This window comes from Oncorhynchus gorbuscha, linkage group LG10, assembly GCF_021184085.1.
Source record: "Oncorhynchus gorbuscha isolate QuinsamMale2020 ecotype Even-year linkage group LG10, OgorEven_v1.0, whole genome shotgun sequence".
In the NCBI taxonomy this organism is placed as follows: Eukaryota; Metazoa; Chordata; class Actinopteri; order Salmoniformes; family Salmonidae; genus Oncorhynchus; species Oncorhynchus gorbuscha.
In genome coordinates this window covers 62,739,092-62,754,821 of record NC_060182.1, presented here as the reverse complement: position 1 = coordinate 62,754,821, position 15,730 = coordinate 62,739,092, and the positions used below count along the sequence as shown (strand labels likewise).

Genomic DNA, 15,730 nt, shown 5'->3' with positions numbered 1-15,730 from the left:
AGAATTTGTTCTTAACTGACTTGCCTAGTTAAATGAAGGTTAAATTTAAAGAAAACGTTTTAAATACAATAGTATAGAGCCAGGCTATGATATGGCACTGTGCGATAACACAAATAAGTGTTCTGAAGCGGGGCAAGTTTTACAGATGAATTTCCTTCCGTCTTTGAGAGAAAACTGCTACATTCGGAGTTACACATAGCTGCACTCCTCACCAAGTCAATAGCCTTCACCTATCCGTCATTCAGAATGCCTTCATATGGGAATAGTGATCCCGGTTACAGCAGCATGGCGGCAAGTGCAGGCCCCAGGCTCTTAAATCAGTCTGGGTGGTTCTGAGACCCACTGTTGATGCTGAAGCCCAAACCAGACTATAGCGCCATTATAGTCATCATAGGAGCCCTCGGCCAGTTCTGCCACATCTACTTTGGTGACAGAGGACACTGTTCTTCCGCCCTGCAGCCAGCCTCCTTCATGGACATAGAGAGCGCCAGACCAGGGGGCTCCCGAGTGGCGCAGCAGTCTAAGGCACTGCATTTCAGTGCAAGAGGCATCACTGCAGTCCCTGGTTCGAATCCAGGTGGCATCACATCCACCCCATCCGGGTGGCACATAATTGGCCCAGCGTCTTCCAGGTTTGGCCGGGGTAGGCCGTCATTATAAATTAGAATTTGTTCTTAACTGACTTGCCTAGCTAAATAAAGGTTAAATAAAACAATCAGTTTGCCCTACCTGAAGTCCCTTGGGGTAGGGGGGGTCAGATTCTGGAGAGTTGTGGTCTAGGAGTTCAGTTCAGAGGATGATGACAGGAAAGTGATGATGAGAAAGACAGGAGTCTCTACCTGCCCCGAGGGGCTCCCAACATCTCATTGGTGGATTTAGATGTGAGGTCACTGCAGCCACACACAAATCACTTCCTGCCATGGAGACACATGCAAACACTCCAGGGAGAAATTTTGCAGAGTCTGATGGTGGGCAGTGGTGAAGCATTGCAGAGGCTGCTCATGTTTCTGGTGATGACACTACCTGGAACACCTGTTGTCAAATACAGCAAAGAACTCAGCCCTTCACAGAGCATGTCTGTAGAGGGCAGGGCACATGATCAGACCAGACCAAATGGACAGGGGGATCCACAGGGGGAAAAGGGGAAACTCAAAAGCTCCAGCTTGGATCTCTTACGCTCCCTCAGTCACTCCCGGTCTAGAGAGGAAACCCTCCTTTTTGGCAGCTTCAACTTCCAACACTTCCTCCATCCCCTTCTCCACCTTTTACCCAGCCCTGCCATCACCCCCAACCTGGCATTCCTATGCTCCTGGGGCTGTGTCCACTTCCTGGATTGTGACCAGCTCGAGTTTGGACTACCTGGGTCCCAACTCCATGGAAACACTGAAGCTTCAGCCACAGAAGGGTGTCATCAAACTATATGTTTCTGGCAGCCAAGTCAGCCTACTGGACTTTGATTTCATGGACAATAAATAATGTACATAATGTACATTCTACAGTAAAATTAGATCATTTGACTTCAAATTGTGTTTAGTCATTAGTATTATTAAAAATCAACTTCCTTGTTGTTGTGAGAGACCGTATTTGGCAGTAAGTGTTTTGCCAAGGTCAAAACTGGCATATAAAGAACGTGGTTCACGTCTGTTAATTCCTTCAACATTTCAATTTCTCTTAGTTTGATTCAGATTACAAAAGTCAGGTTACCAGTCAAGTAGAACAGAGGTTTTCATCAAATCCAAATACCATGAACCGTCACATTCTCTGTTAGTCTTTGTAAGTATTCAACATTTCTTGGACGGTTGCATCATTTATTATTATACCAATAACCATTCAGTCAGGATGCTTTCAGCACCTGTTATTCAGCATGATTACTATTATATAAGCGAAAACAGCTGGTGGCTCAACTGAGAAAGTGAACGCTAAGATTGAACAGTACCTTTCCTGCATCCACCATCTCGCTGATGTCATCCAGGGCAAGTCCGTTGGGTGCAAACATTCCCCAGCGATAGTGCACTCCCTTGGATAAATGCTAGGAGCGACAAAGGAGAAAAAGGGAGATGAACAAGGTTTGTACACTCAAATGAAATAAGACATTGATGTTGGTGGTGTCCACCCATACACAGACTGTTGGTGGTGGTGTCCACCCATACACAGACTGTTGGTGGTGTTGTCCACCCATACACAGACTGTTGGTGTTGTCCACCCATACACAGACTGTTGGTGGTGTTGTCCACCCATATACAGACTGTTGGTGGTGTTGTCCACCCATATACAGACTTAAACGCATATATATATATATATATAAATAAATAAACTTATACAAACTACAAACTTCACATACAAAATTCAGTCCATAATTAGGTTGAGATTATTACCAGTTTATAAATCACTCCTAACTAGTGGCCTGTAAAATAGAAACATGCATATGTAGATGAGCACCTTTGTCTGAATCTCTGGTTACATTTGCCTTCTTTGCATGTGGTATATCCGTGGTTTATAATGCTCTTCATTACAAATACATTGGTTTTATTATTCTGTCGTCGATCACTCACTATACCATTGTGAGGCAGTGTTGGCACACACAAGGCAAGACACCAACCCACACTGGCTGTGTCAACTGCCTTCTATCCCAGACACCATACACACAAAGCACTTTATTTTTATGAGGTGACATTTTAACCCAAAGAGGACTGTCTAATTGTCAAAGTAAGTCAGGCAAACAGGGCGTGGAGCGCCCCTCTTTCAGGAAGGCATTCCCTATCCATTGTTTTTTCCCAGCATCGAGATGGGATTCCCGGCTCCCATTCCAAATGGAAAAAGGAGATGGCTGAGTGCTAGGGTTTGTGGGTGGTGTCTCAGGGGTGGCAAGGTCCAGGGGAAGGTTGCTCAACATAAAGCATCCAGGGTTTTTAAATGACAACTTCGACTACCAAACCAGTTGTCTGCACTTTACCTCTGATTACACTGTGCGTGCACAATGAGCACTAAGAGTTTGCGGAGAAAGAAAGGTTGTAACTGAGAGGTTGGGTTATTTCCTGTCTTAACCCACAGACTACATCCGTCATGAATTATTTTCCACTTGTGAGTTTTTGCATTCGGTGCTTTATTCTACCGATGCCCAATCTTCTGCCCCATGGCCACATACAAACCTGTGACACACACAGTTAACAGAGTTGCAATGGTTGGATGGAGAAAGAGAGAGCCACTGTGTGTGTGTGTGTGAATAAGATCACCTCGGTTCCTTTGGAACTCATTTTGACACCTAACAAACCAGGTGAACATACACTGTCTGTATTAGTAATAGTCAAACAAAATATGCCTCCAAAGTATCTAACCACCAAACCAAAGGTAAACATTTAAACATGAACCAAATCTGTTAAGTATGCCTCTTTCAGTCCTGTCTGAGGGCTGTTTCCATGGAGACGCTAGGCCAGTAGTTTGAGGAGCAAATTGTACCCTGTTATGACATGCTCCCTCTTTGGGGACAGAGGCCTTCTCTCTACCCAAACTACCCAAAGCCCACTAATGCTGTGCTGGGCGCGAAATCAGCTCAACACTCCCACATCATTACATCCAGCTTTGTTTCCCCAAAGCCTAGGGGCCATATTTTCCCATTGTTGGCCCGAGACATTAGTGGCCATATGCTCCATTAAGCACTTTGTAGGCTATGTCTTGGAAATGAGAGATCATATGTTGTAGAGAGAGGAGAGAGATATTAAGGGATAGAGGGGAGAAAGAGGGGGAGACCAGCGGGTGTTCAAAAAGTGATAGGCAGTATGGGGTGTTGATAAGGTGTGTTGATTTAACTTCCCCCATACCTTCTATATTCTAGCCTAGGTCTGACACGTTCTACTGTCAACACTGTCCCGGGACAAACCCCATAATACAAATCCACCATTCCACTCTACCTATAGTGGGTGAGAATAACTGTGCATGTTTCCATGGGGTTCCCCCAAACCATGTCTTCACCCACCTTGTCTTCAGTTTCTATTTCCCAGAGTCAATGTTTTTCCATTTCTGTTACTAGATACTATTGCAGTACTGATAAAGGGAGAACCTTATGGCACTGGAAACACAATGTGTTCCAAGTCCTACTTCAGCCTAGAAGTTCTACAGTATTCCAGCAGTGCTGTACTCAGTGAATGCAATCCGCACATCACAGTTCTGATTCTCCCTGATAAGACTCACTTAAACATACAGTTATCTGTAGTTCTTGGTGCTGTGGTGAGTGGGAGTAAGAAGAAGAAACTTGGCACGCACAAAGCCTCAAATGCACTGCACATATTGCGGTCTGTACACCACAAAATGCCAACAGGATGCCAGTGGCACTCTGTTGGGGTGAGATGGCAAGCAAGGGGAGCGAGATGAGGTTTTGCTTTATAAGGGGACACTGCAGATGTCTTGTAAGTGCTTTACTGCACATGTTCAAGGCAGAGGTCTTATACCGTACCAGTCAAAAGATTCGATACACTCATTCAAGGGTTTTTCTTTATTTGTACTATTTTCTACATTGTAGAATAACAGTGAAGACATCACAACTATGACATAACACATATGGAATCATGTAGTAACCAAAAAAGTGATAATATTAGTCAAAATATATTTTATATTTGAGATTCTTCAAAGTAGCCACCCTTTGCCTTGATGACAGCTTTGTACACTCTTGGCATTCTCTCCACCAGCTTCATGAGGTAGTCACCTGGAATGCATTTCAATTAACAGGTGTGCCTTGTTAAAAGTTCATTTGTGGAATTTCTTTCCTTCTTAATGTTTTTGAGCCAATCAGTTGTGTTATGACAAGGTAATGGTGGTATAGAAAAGATATATATAGATATAGAAAAGATAGCCACTAGCAGGACGTTTGGAGCGAGTGGTCGCATTGGCGCTTCGCTCCCGCAGGTAGTATAACTTTTTACATTTCATTATATTTCATTATAGCACAACGGTTTGATTTGTCTAATCTTAGCAATTTCTTCTCAGCTAGCTACATAGCCGTCTTTGTATCAAAGATAATTGCGTAATTATCGTATTTCGCATTCCTAACATAGTCTTCACTAGCCAGCTAGCTAACGTCCACTGATTAGCTGCACTGGAGAAACGATTACACTCAACTGAACGACTTGATCAGTGTAGTGTTAGCTAGCTACATAGCTGTCTTTGCTGTCTTCGTATCTTCGTTCCAAGATAATTGTGTTGTTTAGGTTTAGAGTGTGTAGTCTTAGAGTGATTATCTTAATTTACCGAGGTTAGCTAGCCAGCTATTTGTCGTCCTTAACGTAGGAGACTCTGCTAGCTAGCCAACAGCTAGCCAACGCTAGCCAACGTCTTCTGAATAGAACTCAACAACCCGGTCGCATTCACAGGTAGTATCACATTTTCATTTCATTACAGTACAACGGTTTGATTTGTTTGATCGTAGCTAGCTACATACCTAGCTACATAGCCGTCTTTGTATCAAAGATAATTGTGTAGTCTAGAGCGATTTTCTAGGTTAGCTAGCCAGCTATTGTCGTTCTTTTAACGCAACGTAACGTAAACAACACTACTAGCTAGCCAGCTAGCCCCCGAATAGCAGAACTGTAGAAACTATTACACTCAACGGAACGACTTGATTAGTGTAGTGTCAACAACGCACCCACTGCCAGCTAGCCTACTTCAGCAGTACTTCAGCAGTACTGTATCATTTTAATCATTTTAGTCAATAAGATTCTTGCTACGTAAGCTTAACTTTCTGAACATTCGAGACGTGTAGTCCACTTGTCATTCCAATCTCCTTTGCATTAGCGTAGCCTCTTCTGTAGCCTGTTAACTATGTGTCTGTTTATCCCTGTTCTCTCCTCTCTGCACAGACCATACAAACGCTCCACACCGCGTGGCCGCGGCCACCCTAATCTGGTGGTCCCAGCGCGCACGAACCACGTGGAGTTCCAGGTCTCCGGTAGCCTCTGGAATTGCCGATCTGCGGTCAACAAGGCAGAGTTCATCTCAGCCTATGCCTCCCTCCAGTCCCTCGACTTCCTGGCACTAACGGAAACATGGATCACCACAGACAACACTGCTACTCCTACTGCTCTCTCTTCGTCCGCCCACGTGCTCTCGCACACCCCGAGAGCTTCTGGTCAGCGGGGTGGTGGCACCGGGATCCTCATCTCTCCCAAGTGGTCATTCTCTCTTTCTCCCCTTACCCATCTGTCTATCGCCTCCTTTGAATTCCATGCTGTCACAGTTACCAGCCCTTTCAAGCTTACCATCCTTATCATTTATCGCCCTCCAGGTTCCCTCGGAGAGTTCATCAATGAGCTTGATGCCTTGATAAGCTCCTTTCCTGAGGACGGCTCACCTCTCACAGTTCTGGGCGACTTTAACCTCCCCACGTCTACCTTTGACTCATTCCTCTCTGCCTCCTTCTTTCCACTCCTCTCCTCTTTTGACCTCACCCTCTCACCTTCCCCCTACTCACAAGGCAGGCAATACGCTCGACCTCATCTTTACTAGATGCTGTTCTTCCACTAACCTCATTGCAACTCCCCTCCAAGTCTCCGACCACTACCTTGTATCCTTTTCCCTCTCGCTCTCATCCAACACCTCCCACACTGCCCCTACTCGGATGGTATCGCGCCGTCCCAACCTTCGCTCTCTCTCCCCCGCTACTCTCTCCTCTTCCATCCTATCATCTCTTCCCTCCGCTCAAACCTTCTCCAACCTATCTCCTGATTCTGCCTCCTCAATCCTCCTCTCCTCCCTCTCTGCATCCTTTGACTCTCTATGTCCCCTATCCTCCAGGCCGGCTCGGTACTCCCCTCCCGCTCCGTGGCTCGATGACTCATTGCGAGCTCACAGAACAGGGCTCCGGGCAGCCGAGCGGAAATGGAGGAAAACTCGCCTCCCTGCGGACCTGGCATCCTTTCACTCCCTCCTCTCTACATTTTCCTCCTCTGTCTCTGCTGCTAAAGCCACTTTCTACCACGCTAAATTCCAAGCATCTGCCTCTAACCCTAGGAAGCTCTTTGCCACCTTCTCCTCCCTCCTGAATCCTCCTCCCCCTCCCCCCCTCTCCTCCCTCTCTGCAGACGACTTCGTCAACCATTTTGAAAAGAAGGTCGACGACATCCGATCCTCGTTTGCTAAGTCAAACGACACCGCTGGTTCTGCTCACACTGCCCTACCCTGTGCTCTGACCTCTTTCTCCCTCTCTCTCCAGATGAAATCTCGCGTCTTGTGACGGCCGGCCGCCCAACAACCTGCCCGCTTGACCCTATCCCCTCCCCTCTTCTCCAGACCATTTCCGGAGACCTTCTCCCTTACCTCACCTCGCTCATCAACTCATCACTGACCGCTGGCTACGTCCCTTCCGTCTTCAAGAGAGCGAGAGTTGCACCCCTTCTGAAAAAACCTACACTCGATCCCTCCGATGTCAACAATTACAGACCAGTATCCCTTCTTTCTTTTCTCTCCAAAACTCTTGAACGTGCCGTCCTTGGCCAGCTCTCCCGCTATCTCTCTCTGAATGACCTTCTTGATCCAAATCAGTCAGGTTTCAAGACTAGTCATTCAACTGAGACTGCTCTCCTCTGTATCACGGAGGCGCCCCGCACTGCTAAAGCTAACTCTCTCTCCTCTGCTCTCATCCTTCTAGATCTATCGGCTGCCTTCGATACTGTGAACCATCAGATCCTCCTCTCCACCCTCTCCGAGTTGGGCATCTCTGGCGCGGCCCACGCTTGGATTGCGTCCTACCTGACAGGTCGCTCCTACCAGGTGGCGTGGCGAGAATCTGTCTCCTCACCACGCGCGCTCACCACTGGTGTCCCCCAGGGCTCTGTTCTAGGCCCTCTCCTATTCTCGCTATACACCAAGTCACTTGGCTCTGTCATAACCTCACATGGTCTCTCCTATCATTGCTATGCAGACGACACACAACTAATCTTCTCCTTTCCCCTTCTGATGACCAGGTGGCGAATCGCATCTCTGCATGTCTGGCAGACATATCAGTGTGGATGACGGATCACCACCTCAAGCTGAACCTCGGCAAGACGGAGCTGCTCTTCCTCCCGGGGAAGGACTGCCCGTTCCATGATCTCGCCATCACGGTTGACAACTCCATTGTGTCCTCCTCCCAGAGCGCTAAGAACCTTGGTGTGATCCTGGACAACACCCTGTCGTTCTCAACCAACATCAAGGCGGTGGCCCGTTCCTGCAGGTTCATGCTCTACAACATCCGCAGAGTTCGACCCTGCCTCACACAGGAAGCGGCGCAGGTCCTAATCCAGGCACTTGTCATCTCCCGTCTGGATTACTGCAACTCGTTGTTGGCTGGGCTCCCTGCCTGTGCCATTAAACCCTTCAACTCATCCAGAACGCCGCAGCCCGTCTGGTGTTCAACCTTCCCAAGTTCTCTCACGTCACCCCGCTCCTCCGCTCTCTCCACTGGCTTCCAGTTGAAGCTCGCATCCGCTACAAGACCACGGTGCTTGCCTACGGAGCTGTGAGGGGAACGGCACCTCAGTACCTCCAGGCTCTGATCAGGCCCTACACCCAAACAAGGGCACTGCGTTCATCCACCTCTGGCCTGCTCGCCTCCCTACCACTGAGGAAGTACAGCTCCCGCTCAGCCCAGTCAAAACTGTTCGCTGCTCTGGCCCCCCAATGGTGGAACAAACTCCCTCACGACGCCAGGACAGCGGAGTCAATCACCACCTTCCGGAGACACCTGAAACCCCACCTCTTTAAGGAATACCTAGGATAGGATAAGTATCCCCCCCCCCTTTAAGATTTAGATGCACTATTGTAAAGTGACTGTTCCACTGGATGTCATAAGGTGAATGCACCAATTTGTAAGTCGCTCTGGATAAGAGCGTCTGCTAAATGACTTAAATGTAAATGTAATAGCCCTATTTGGTAAAAGACCAAGTCCAAATTATTGCAAGAACAGCTCAAATAGTCAAAGACAAACGACAGTCCATCATTACTTTATGACATGAAGGTCAGTCAATACGAAAAATTTCAAGAACTTTGAAAGTTTCTTCAAGTGCAGTCGCAAAAACCATCAAGCGCTATGATGAGGATAAGTTCATTCATTTCCAGCCTCAGAAATTGCAGCCCAAATAAATGCTCCACAGTGTTCAAGTAACAGACATCTCAATATCAACTGTTCAGAGGAGACTGCGTGAATCAGGCCTTCATTGTCAAATTTCTGCAAAGAAACCACTACTAAAGGACACAAATAATAAGAAGAGACTTGCTTGGGCCAAGAAACACGAGCAATGGACATTACACCGGTGGAAATCTGTCCTTTTGTCTGATGAGCCCAAATGTGGGATTTTTGGTTCCAACCGCCATGTGAATGGATGATCTCCACATGTGTGGTTCCCACCGTGAAGAATGGAGGAGGTGTGATGGTGCTTTGCTGATGACACTGTCAGTGATTTAACAATTAGACAAGGCACACTTGCTACCACAGAATTCTGCAGCTATATGCCATCCCATCTGCTTGCGCTTAGTGGGACTATCATTTGTTTTTCAAAAGGACAATGACCCAAAACACACCTCCAAGCTGTGTAAGGACTATTTGTCCAAGAAGGAGAGTGATGGAGTGCTGCATCAGATGACCTGGCCTCCACAATCAGACCTCAACCCGATTGAGATGGTTTGGGATGAGTTGGACCGCAGAGTGAAGGAAAAGCAGCCAACATGTGCTCAGCATATGTGGGAACTCCTTCAAGACTGTTGGAAAAGCATTCCAGGTGAAGCTGGTTGAGAGAATGCCAAGAGTGTGCACAGCTGTCATCAGGGCAAAGGGTGGCTACTTTGAAGAATCTATAATCAAAAATATATTTTGATTTTTTTTGACGTTTTTGGTTACTACATGATTCCATATGTGTTGTTTCATATTTGATGTATTCACTATTATACTACAATGTATAAAATATGAATATAAATCTAATATATATTAAGAAAAACTCTTAAATGAGTAGGTGTGTCCAAACTTTTGACAGGTACTGTATGGTTCTGTGATCACCTGTATAAATAAAGGACACAGAAAAGTAAATACAGAAACGCTGCCACAGTTACCTTGAGGGCCTTGGATGCCACGGTGACCCCGGTCTGGAGCATTCCATCAGCGATACCCAGCCGGTCAGTGTTACGGAGGAAGGGCGTTACCAGTGTTACGTACTTGGCGCCGCACCATGGCTTCAGCAGGCCCAGAGCCCAGCTCTCTGTGTCCCCGCCCACATTATCCAGAACCAGATCAAACCTAGGACGGGGGGAGGAGAGGTAGAGAGAGATGGAGAGAGACAGAGAGAGTTCATTTTGTTACATGGAGAGTCATTCTCCCACACACCAATGAGAGTTGACTGTGACTATGAGAGAGATGCGCCTAAGCGTTGATTACAGCAAACTGACCACTGGGGAACACTCCTCATCCTATTCAGATAAATGCCACCATGGAGGTTTTAAAGAGTGTCTGCATGTGCTTCTGTGTGTCTGCATGTGCTTCTGTCTGTCTGCATGTGCTTCTGTGTGACAAGGGAAAAGGTGTGTGTGTTTGTGGACGAGCTCACTTTTCCAGTGCCCTCAGGGGCATCTCAACAGGCCCAGCTGTGTAGTCCACCACGTGATCCACCCCTAGACCCCTCACCAGCCGCTCTGCATTCTGGGAGCAGGTTACTGTAACATGGGCTCCCCAGGCCTTGAGCATCTGAGACGAGAACACGGGATCTACATCATCATCATCAACACACTCTTTGCAGGTACCTGGAATGATGTTGATAAAATCAGTAAGACTTGTGTAATAGAAGTGAGCGAGGGTGCAGCCGGTACACATATCATCTCTTATAACAGGAGAGATCAGATGAACCAGCACTGAATCCCTGATGTAAGCTACATGTGCAGATTGAGGTCACAGCAAAAGGCTGAAGTGGAACACTAGGACACCCAATCCAAGACGTGTGTATAACATCACTGACATAATTATAAACAGCTGTCCATGGAACAGAATGGACAGGATTTAGATGGTATAATTGTTTGTTTATGATTAAAGATCTTTCCTTTCCATCAGTGTTTTGTATTAGGACCGTGCAGCTATTGTCACTGCGATATGGTTTGAATACCTAAGATTGAAAGTAAACAGAGTCACATTGAAGGTTAAGTCATGAATCTACAGAATGAGGGCATCATGGTTATCATCAGCAGCATGATCACCTGTATGGAAAATGTTCCGACTCCTCCTGAACCTCCCAGGATCAGAATGCTGTATGAGGACGGAAAACACCGGATTAAAACTCAGAGAAGTAAACACAGAGTCATAATGGATACTTAAGTATGTCCTTCACTAAACCAGGTTTTTGTGTTTGACTTTGATGTACATTTAACGTGTGTACAAAACACACACACTTAACTGAGTGTACAAAACATTAAGAGCCCCTTCCTAATATTGAGTTGATCCCCTTTTGCCCTCAGAAGAGCTTCAATTCGTTGAGGCATGGACTCTACAAGGTGTCGAAAGCGTTCCACAGGAATGCTGGCCCATGCTTCACACAGTTTTGTCAAGTTGACTGTGAAAAACATGGCAATGTTGCAGTTCTTGACACACTCAAACCAGTGCCCTAGGCACCCTTACAAAACCCTGTTCAAAGGCATTTAAATATTTTGTCTTGCCCATTCACCCTCTGAATGGCACACATACACAATCCATGTCTCAAGGCTTAGAAACCATTCTCTAACCTATCTCCTCCCCTTCATCTATACTGATTAAAGTCAATTTAACAACTGATATCAATAATGGATCATAGCTTTCCCCTGGATTCACCTGACCAGTCTGTCATGGAAAGAGCAGGTGTTCCTAATGTTTTGTACACTCAGTGTTTATCAAAGTTATACACCAAAAAAATGTGTCCAATTGATCTATATGTTGCATGTGAACCATGTGCTTCAGAGTCCAGTGCCATGCCAGCCACTGATGAAGCCCATTTCCAAAGAACCAACTTTGCCCACAGTACAATTCCCTCCACATGCTCATTACCCACAGGCCTCAGAGACAGGATTTTTATGAAATACCCAAGTTGAATACTCAACTAGAGCAAAGACACAAGAAGTATTTCAGATGAATATGGACAACAGCATAGGTTAGAAGGGGAAAGTGACAACTTGAACTCAAAGTGTGTGCGAGAGAGTGTGTGCATGTGTGTACTTACCGTTTCTTGGCACAGTTGTCCTTGTTAAGGCCTCCTGTGTTGACTAGGGCAGACCAGGCGGTGGCAGCCACGTAAGGAACAGCCGCCGCCTCTATGTGACTCAGACATTTGGGCTTTTTGGACACCTGGCTCGGACACAAAATGGCGCACTCAGAAATAGGTCACAAATATCTGTCCATATGTCAAACGGTTGAGGTAAGGATTAGTGGAAAGAGGAATCTGATCCTAGATCAACTTCCACCTTGAGCCTGACAAAACCAAACCTGTCACTATCTGAAACGGATCAGTAATCATCCATTAAAAGTTATGCATTTATGATGTCACGTAAGAGCTGACTAATCAGTTTGCAGTCCTAATTTATCCCCCTGTTCCCATAGAAAGGTCAGTGTTTCCCCTAAATGCATTTAGCAGGGGCAGACCGCCACATTATTTATACATACAGTAGTAGTCAAAGGTTTGGACACACCTACAGAACTCGTTCAAAGGTTTTTCTTTATTTTTACTATTTTCTACATTGTAGAATAATAGTGAAGATATCAAAACTATGAAATAAAATATATGGAATCATGTAGTAACCAAAAAAGTGTTAAACAAATTAAAATATATTGATATTTGAGTTTCTTCAAACAACCACCCTTTGCCTTGATGAACGCTTTACACACACTTGGCATTCTCTCAACCAACTTCACCCGGAATGCTTTTCCAACAGTCTTGAAGGAGTTCCCACATATGCTGAGCAGTTGGCTGCTTTTCATTAAATTGGGTTGAGGTCAGGTGATTGTGGAGGCCAGGTCATCTGATGGAGCACTCCATCAATCTCCTTCTTGGTCAAATAGCCCTTACACAGTCTGGAGGTGTGTTGGGTCATTGTTGAAAAACAAATAGCTTGTTGTAGTCATGCTGGTTAAGTGTGCCGTGAAATCTAAATAAATCACTGACAGTGTCACCAGAAAAGCACCCCCACACCATCACACCTCCTGCTCCATGCTTCATGGTGAGAACCACACATGCGGAGATCATCCGTTCACCTACTCTGTGTCTCACAAAGACACAGCGTTTGGAACCAAAAATCTCCGGGATCACCCATACGTAGAATGACTGTAAGTCGCTTTGGATAAAAGCGTCTGCTAAATGGCATATATTATTATTATTATTATTATCTCACATTTGGGCTCATCAGACCAAAGGACAGATTTCCACCTGTAATGTCCATTGCTTGTGTTTATTGGCCCAAGCAAGTCTCTTCTTATTATTGGTGTCCTTTAGTAGTGGTTGCTTTGCAGCAATTTGACCATGGGGCAGCAGGGTAACCTAGTGGTTAGAGCGTTGGGCTAGTAACCGAAAGGTTGCAAGTTTGAATCCCCGAACTGACAAGGTACAAATCGGTCGTTCTGCCCCTGAACAAGGCAGTTAACCCACTGTTCCTAGGCCATCATTGAAAATAAGAATTTGTTCTTAACTGGCTAGTTAAATAAATGTCAAAGGTCAAATAAAATCAAATTCATGTATTCTCATCTGAACAGTTGATGTTGAGATGTGTCTGTTACTTGAACTCTGTGAAGCATTTATTTGGGCTGCAAAAGTATAATGAACTTATCCTCTGCAGTAGAGGTAACTCTGGGTCTTCCTTTCTTGTGGCCGTCCTCATGAGGGCTAGTTTCATCATAGTGCTTGATGGTTTTTGTAATTGAAATGTTCCGTATTGACTGACCTTCATGTCTTAAAGTAATGATGGACTGTCATTTCTCTTTGCTTATTTGAGCTGTTCTTGCCATAATATGGACCTCTGATTCTCTATACCACCATTACCTTGTCACAACACAACTGATTGGCTCAAAAAACATTAAGGAAAGAAATTACACAAATTAACAAGGTACGCCTGTTAATTGAAATGCATTCCAGGTGACTACCTAATGAAGCTGGTGGAGAGAATTTCAAAAGTGTGCAAAGCTGTCGTCAAGGCAAAGGGTGGCTACTTTGAAGAATCTTAAATATATTTTGATTTGTTTCACGCTTTTGGTTACTACATGACTCCATAGTTTTGACGTCTTCACTGTTATTCTACAATGTAGAAAATAGTAAAAATAAAGAAAAACCCTGAATAGGTGTGTCCAAACTTTTGACTGGTACTGTATATCATTTTGGGGATGGTAAAACGTTTTCAGTGTAAACTTAAATTACTAAAACCAGATACAAAGCATGTAGAAAAGATAATGGAGCATTATTTTTTTTAAATAAGAGAATCGTTGGGAACTAGCAATCACCTAAGTAAAAACTAGACAGTCAGGGGGAATATAAAATGTCATGTTTGACCCACTTAGATAGCATAAGAACACAGAATAAGCCATGGGAAAATGTGTTGAACTGCAGGAAATTAGCTTTAAAACTGCACATTTTCTCTCAGCCACATAAATAAATGCATATAATTTCAGGAAACTATCTTTGAAACTATGAAATGGTGTCACTGCCCCATGGAAAAATGTTTAGAATTGCAGGATAATTAGCTTTATCATTTTGAAACGTAAAGCGGGCCTCTAAAACCACTCCATTGGCCACACCCACGCTAATCAAAGGGTAAACACTGAAGCCATTAATGACCATGCCTCAATGAGCAGCAGCATGGAGCCAAACTGCCTGCAGCTTTTCTTCTCAAATCTGAGACCAATTGTAGTCTATCCCAAAAATCCAATCCAGCCTCGCAACATAATTTAGCTCACAAGAGATACCTAGTATTGCCTATACCAAGGTATCCAAACGCTACTGTGCATTGTCTCTTGAACATGCTAGAGAAAGCAGAGTATCCCTAGTAGTGGTAAAGAAAGTGAGATTTTAAAATACATATAGTAGTTCAACTGAAATGTTAACTACTCGTGCACATATTTGCATGTACAATGTAGGAATAAGCAAACAGTGGTTTTGGAAAACAAACAAAACTACAACATAAAACATAAACGGGTCAGACACAAAACAGTACCTCATTTGCACTCAACACCACAAACTCAGCCAGGCTGCCTTGTTTCCATGGGGGAATGGCCGCCCACACCTGAGAATAAAAACAACAACAATGGCTTAACCAACCATGCACTAGTATGACCCTGCATGGGTGGCACAGATACAAACATTGTGACATTTTTTATTCTCTGTTTGGATATACACTATATACACAAACGTATGTGGACACCCCTTCAAATGAGTGGTTTCGCCTATTTCAGCCACACCCGTTGCTGACAGTTGTTTAAAATCGAGCACACAGCCAAACAATCTCCAGACAAACATTGGCAGTAGAATGGCCTTACTTAAGAACTCAGTGACTTTCAACATGGCACCATCATAGGATGCCAATTTTCTAACAAGTCAGTTCGTCAAATTTCTGCCCTGCGAGAGCTGCCCCGGTCAACTGTAAGTGTTGTTATTGTGAATTGGAAACATTTAGAAGCAATAACTGCTCAGCCGCGAAGTGGTAGGCCACACAAGTTCACAGAAAGGGACCACCGAGTGCTGAAGTGCTTAGTGCGTAAAAATCATCTGTCCTCGGT

General features: G+C 45.0%; 1 protein-coding gene across 1 annotated transcript in view; it reads right to left on the bottom strand.

The window, feature by feature from the left end:
- rtn4ip1 (reticulon 4 interacting protein 1) overlaps window positions 1-15,730 on the bottom strand; it is a 30,821-nt gene that overhangs the window by 11,414 nt on the left and 3,677 nt on the right. The window contains exons 3-8 of the mRNA XM_046366599.1: window positions 15,169-15,237; window positions 12,195-12,319; window positions 11,203-11,251; window positions 10,563-10,699; window positions 10,072-10,255; window positions 1,937-2,029 (exon numbers count right to left, since the gene is read on the bottom strand). Of these exons, the coding sequence (XP_046222555.1) occupies window positions 1,937-2,029; window positions 10,072-10,255; window positions 10,563-10,699; window positions 11,203-11,251; window positions 12,195-12,319; window positions 15,169-15,237 (657 nt within the window). The remainder of the gene's footprint in view (window positions 1-1,936; window positions 2,030-10,071; window positions 10,256-10,562; window positions 10,700-11,202; window positions 11,252-12,194; window positions 12,320-15,168; window positions 15,238-15,730) is intronic.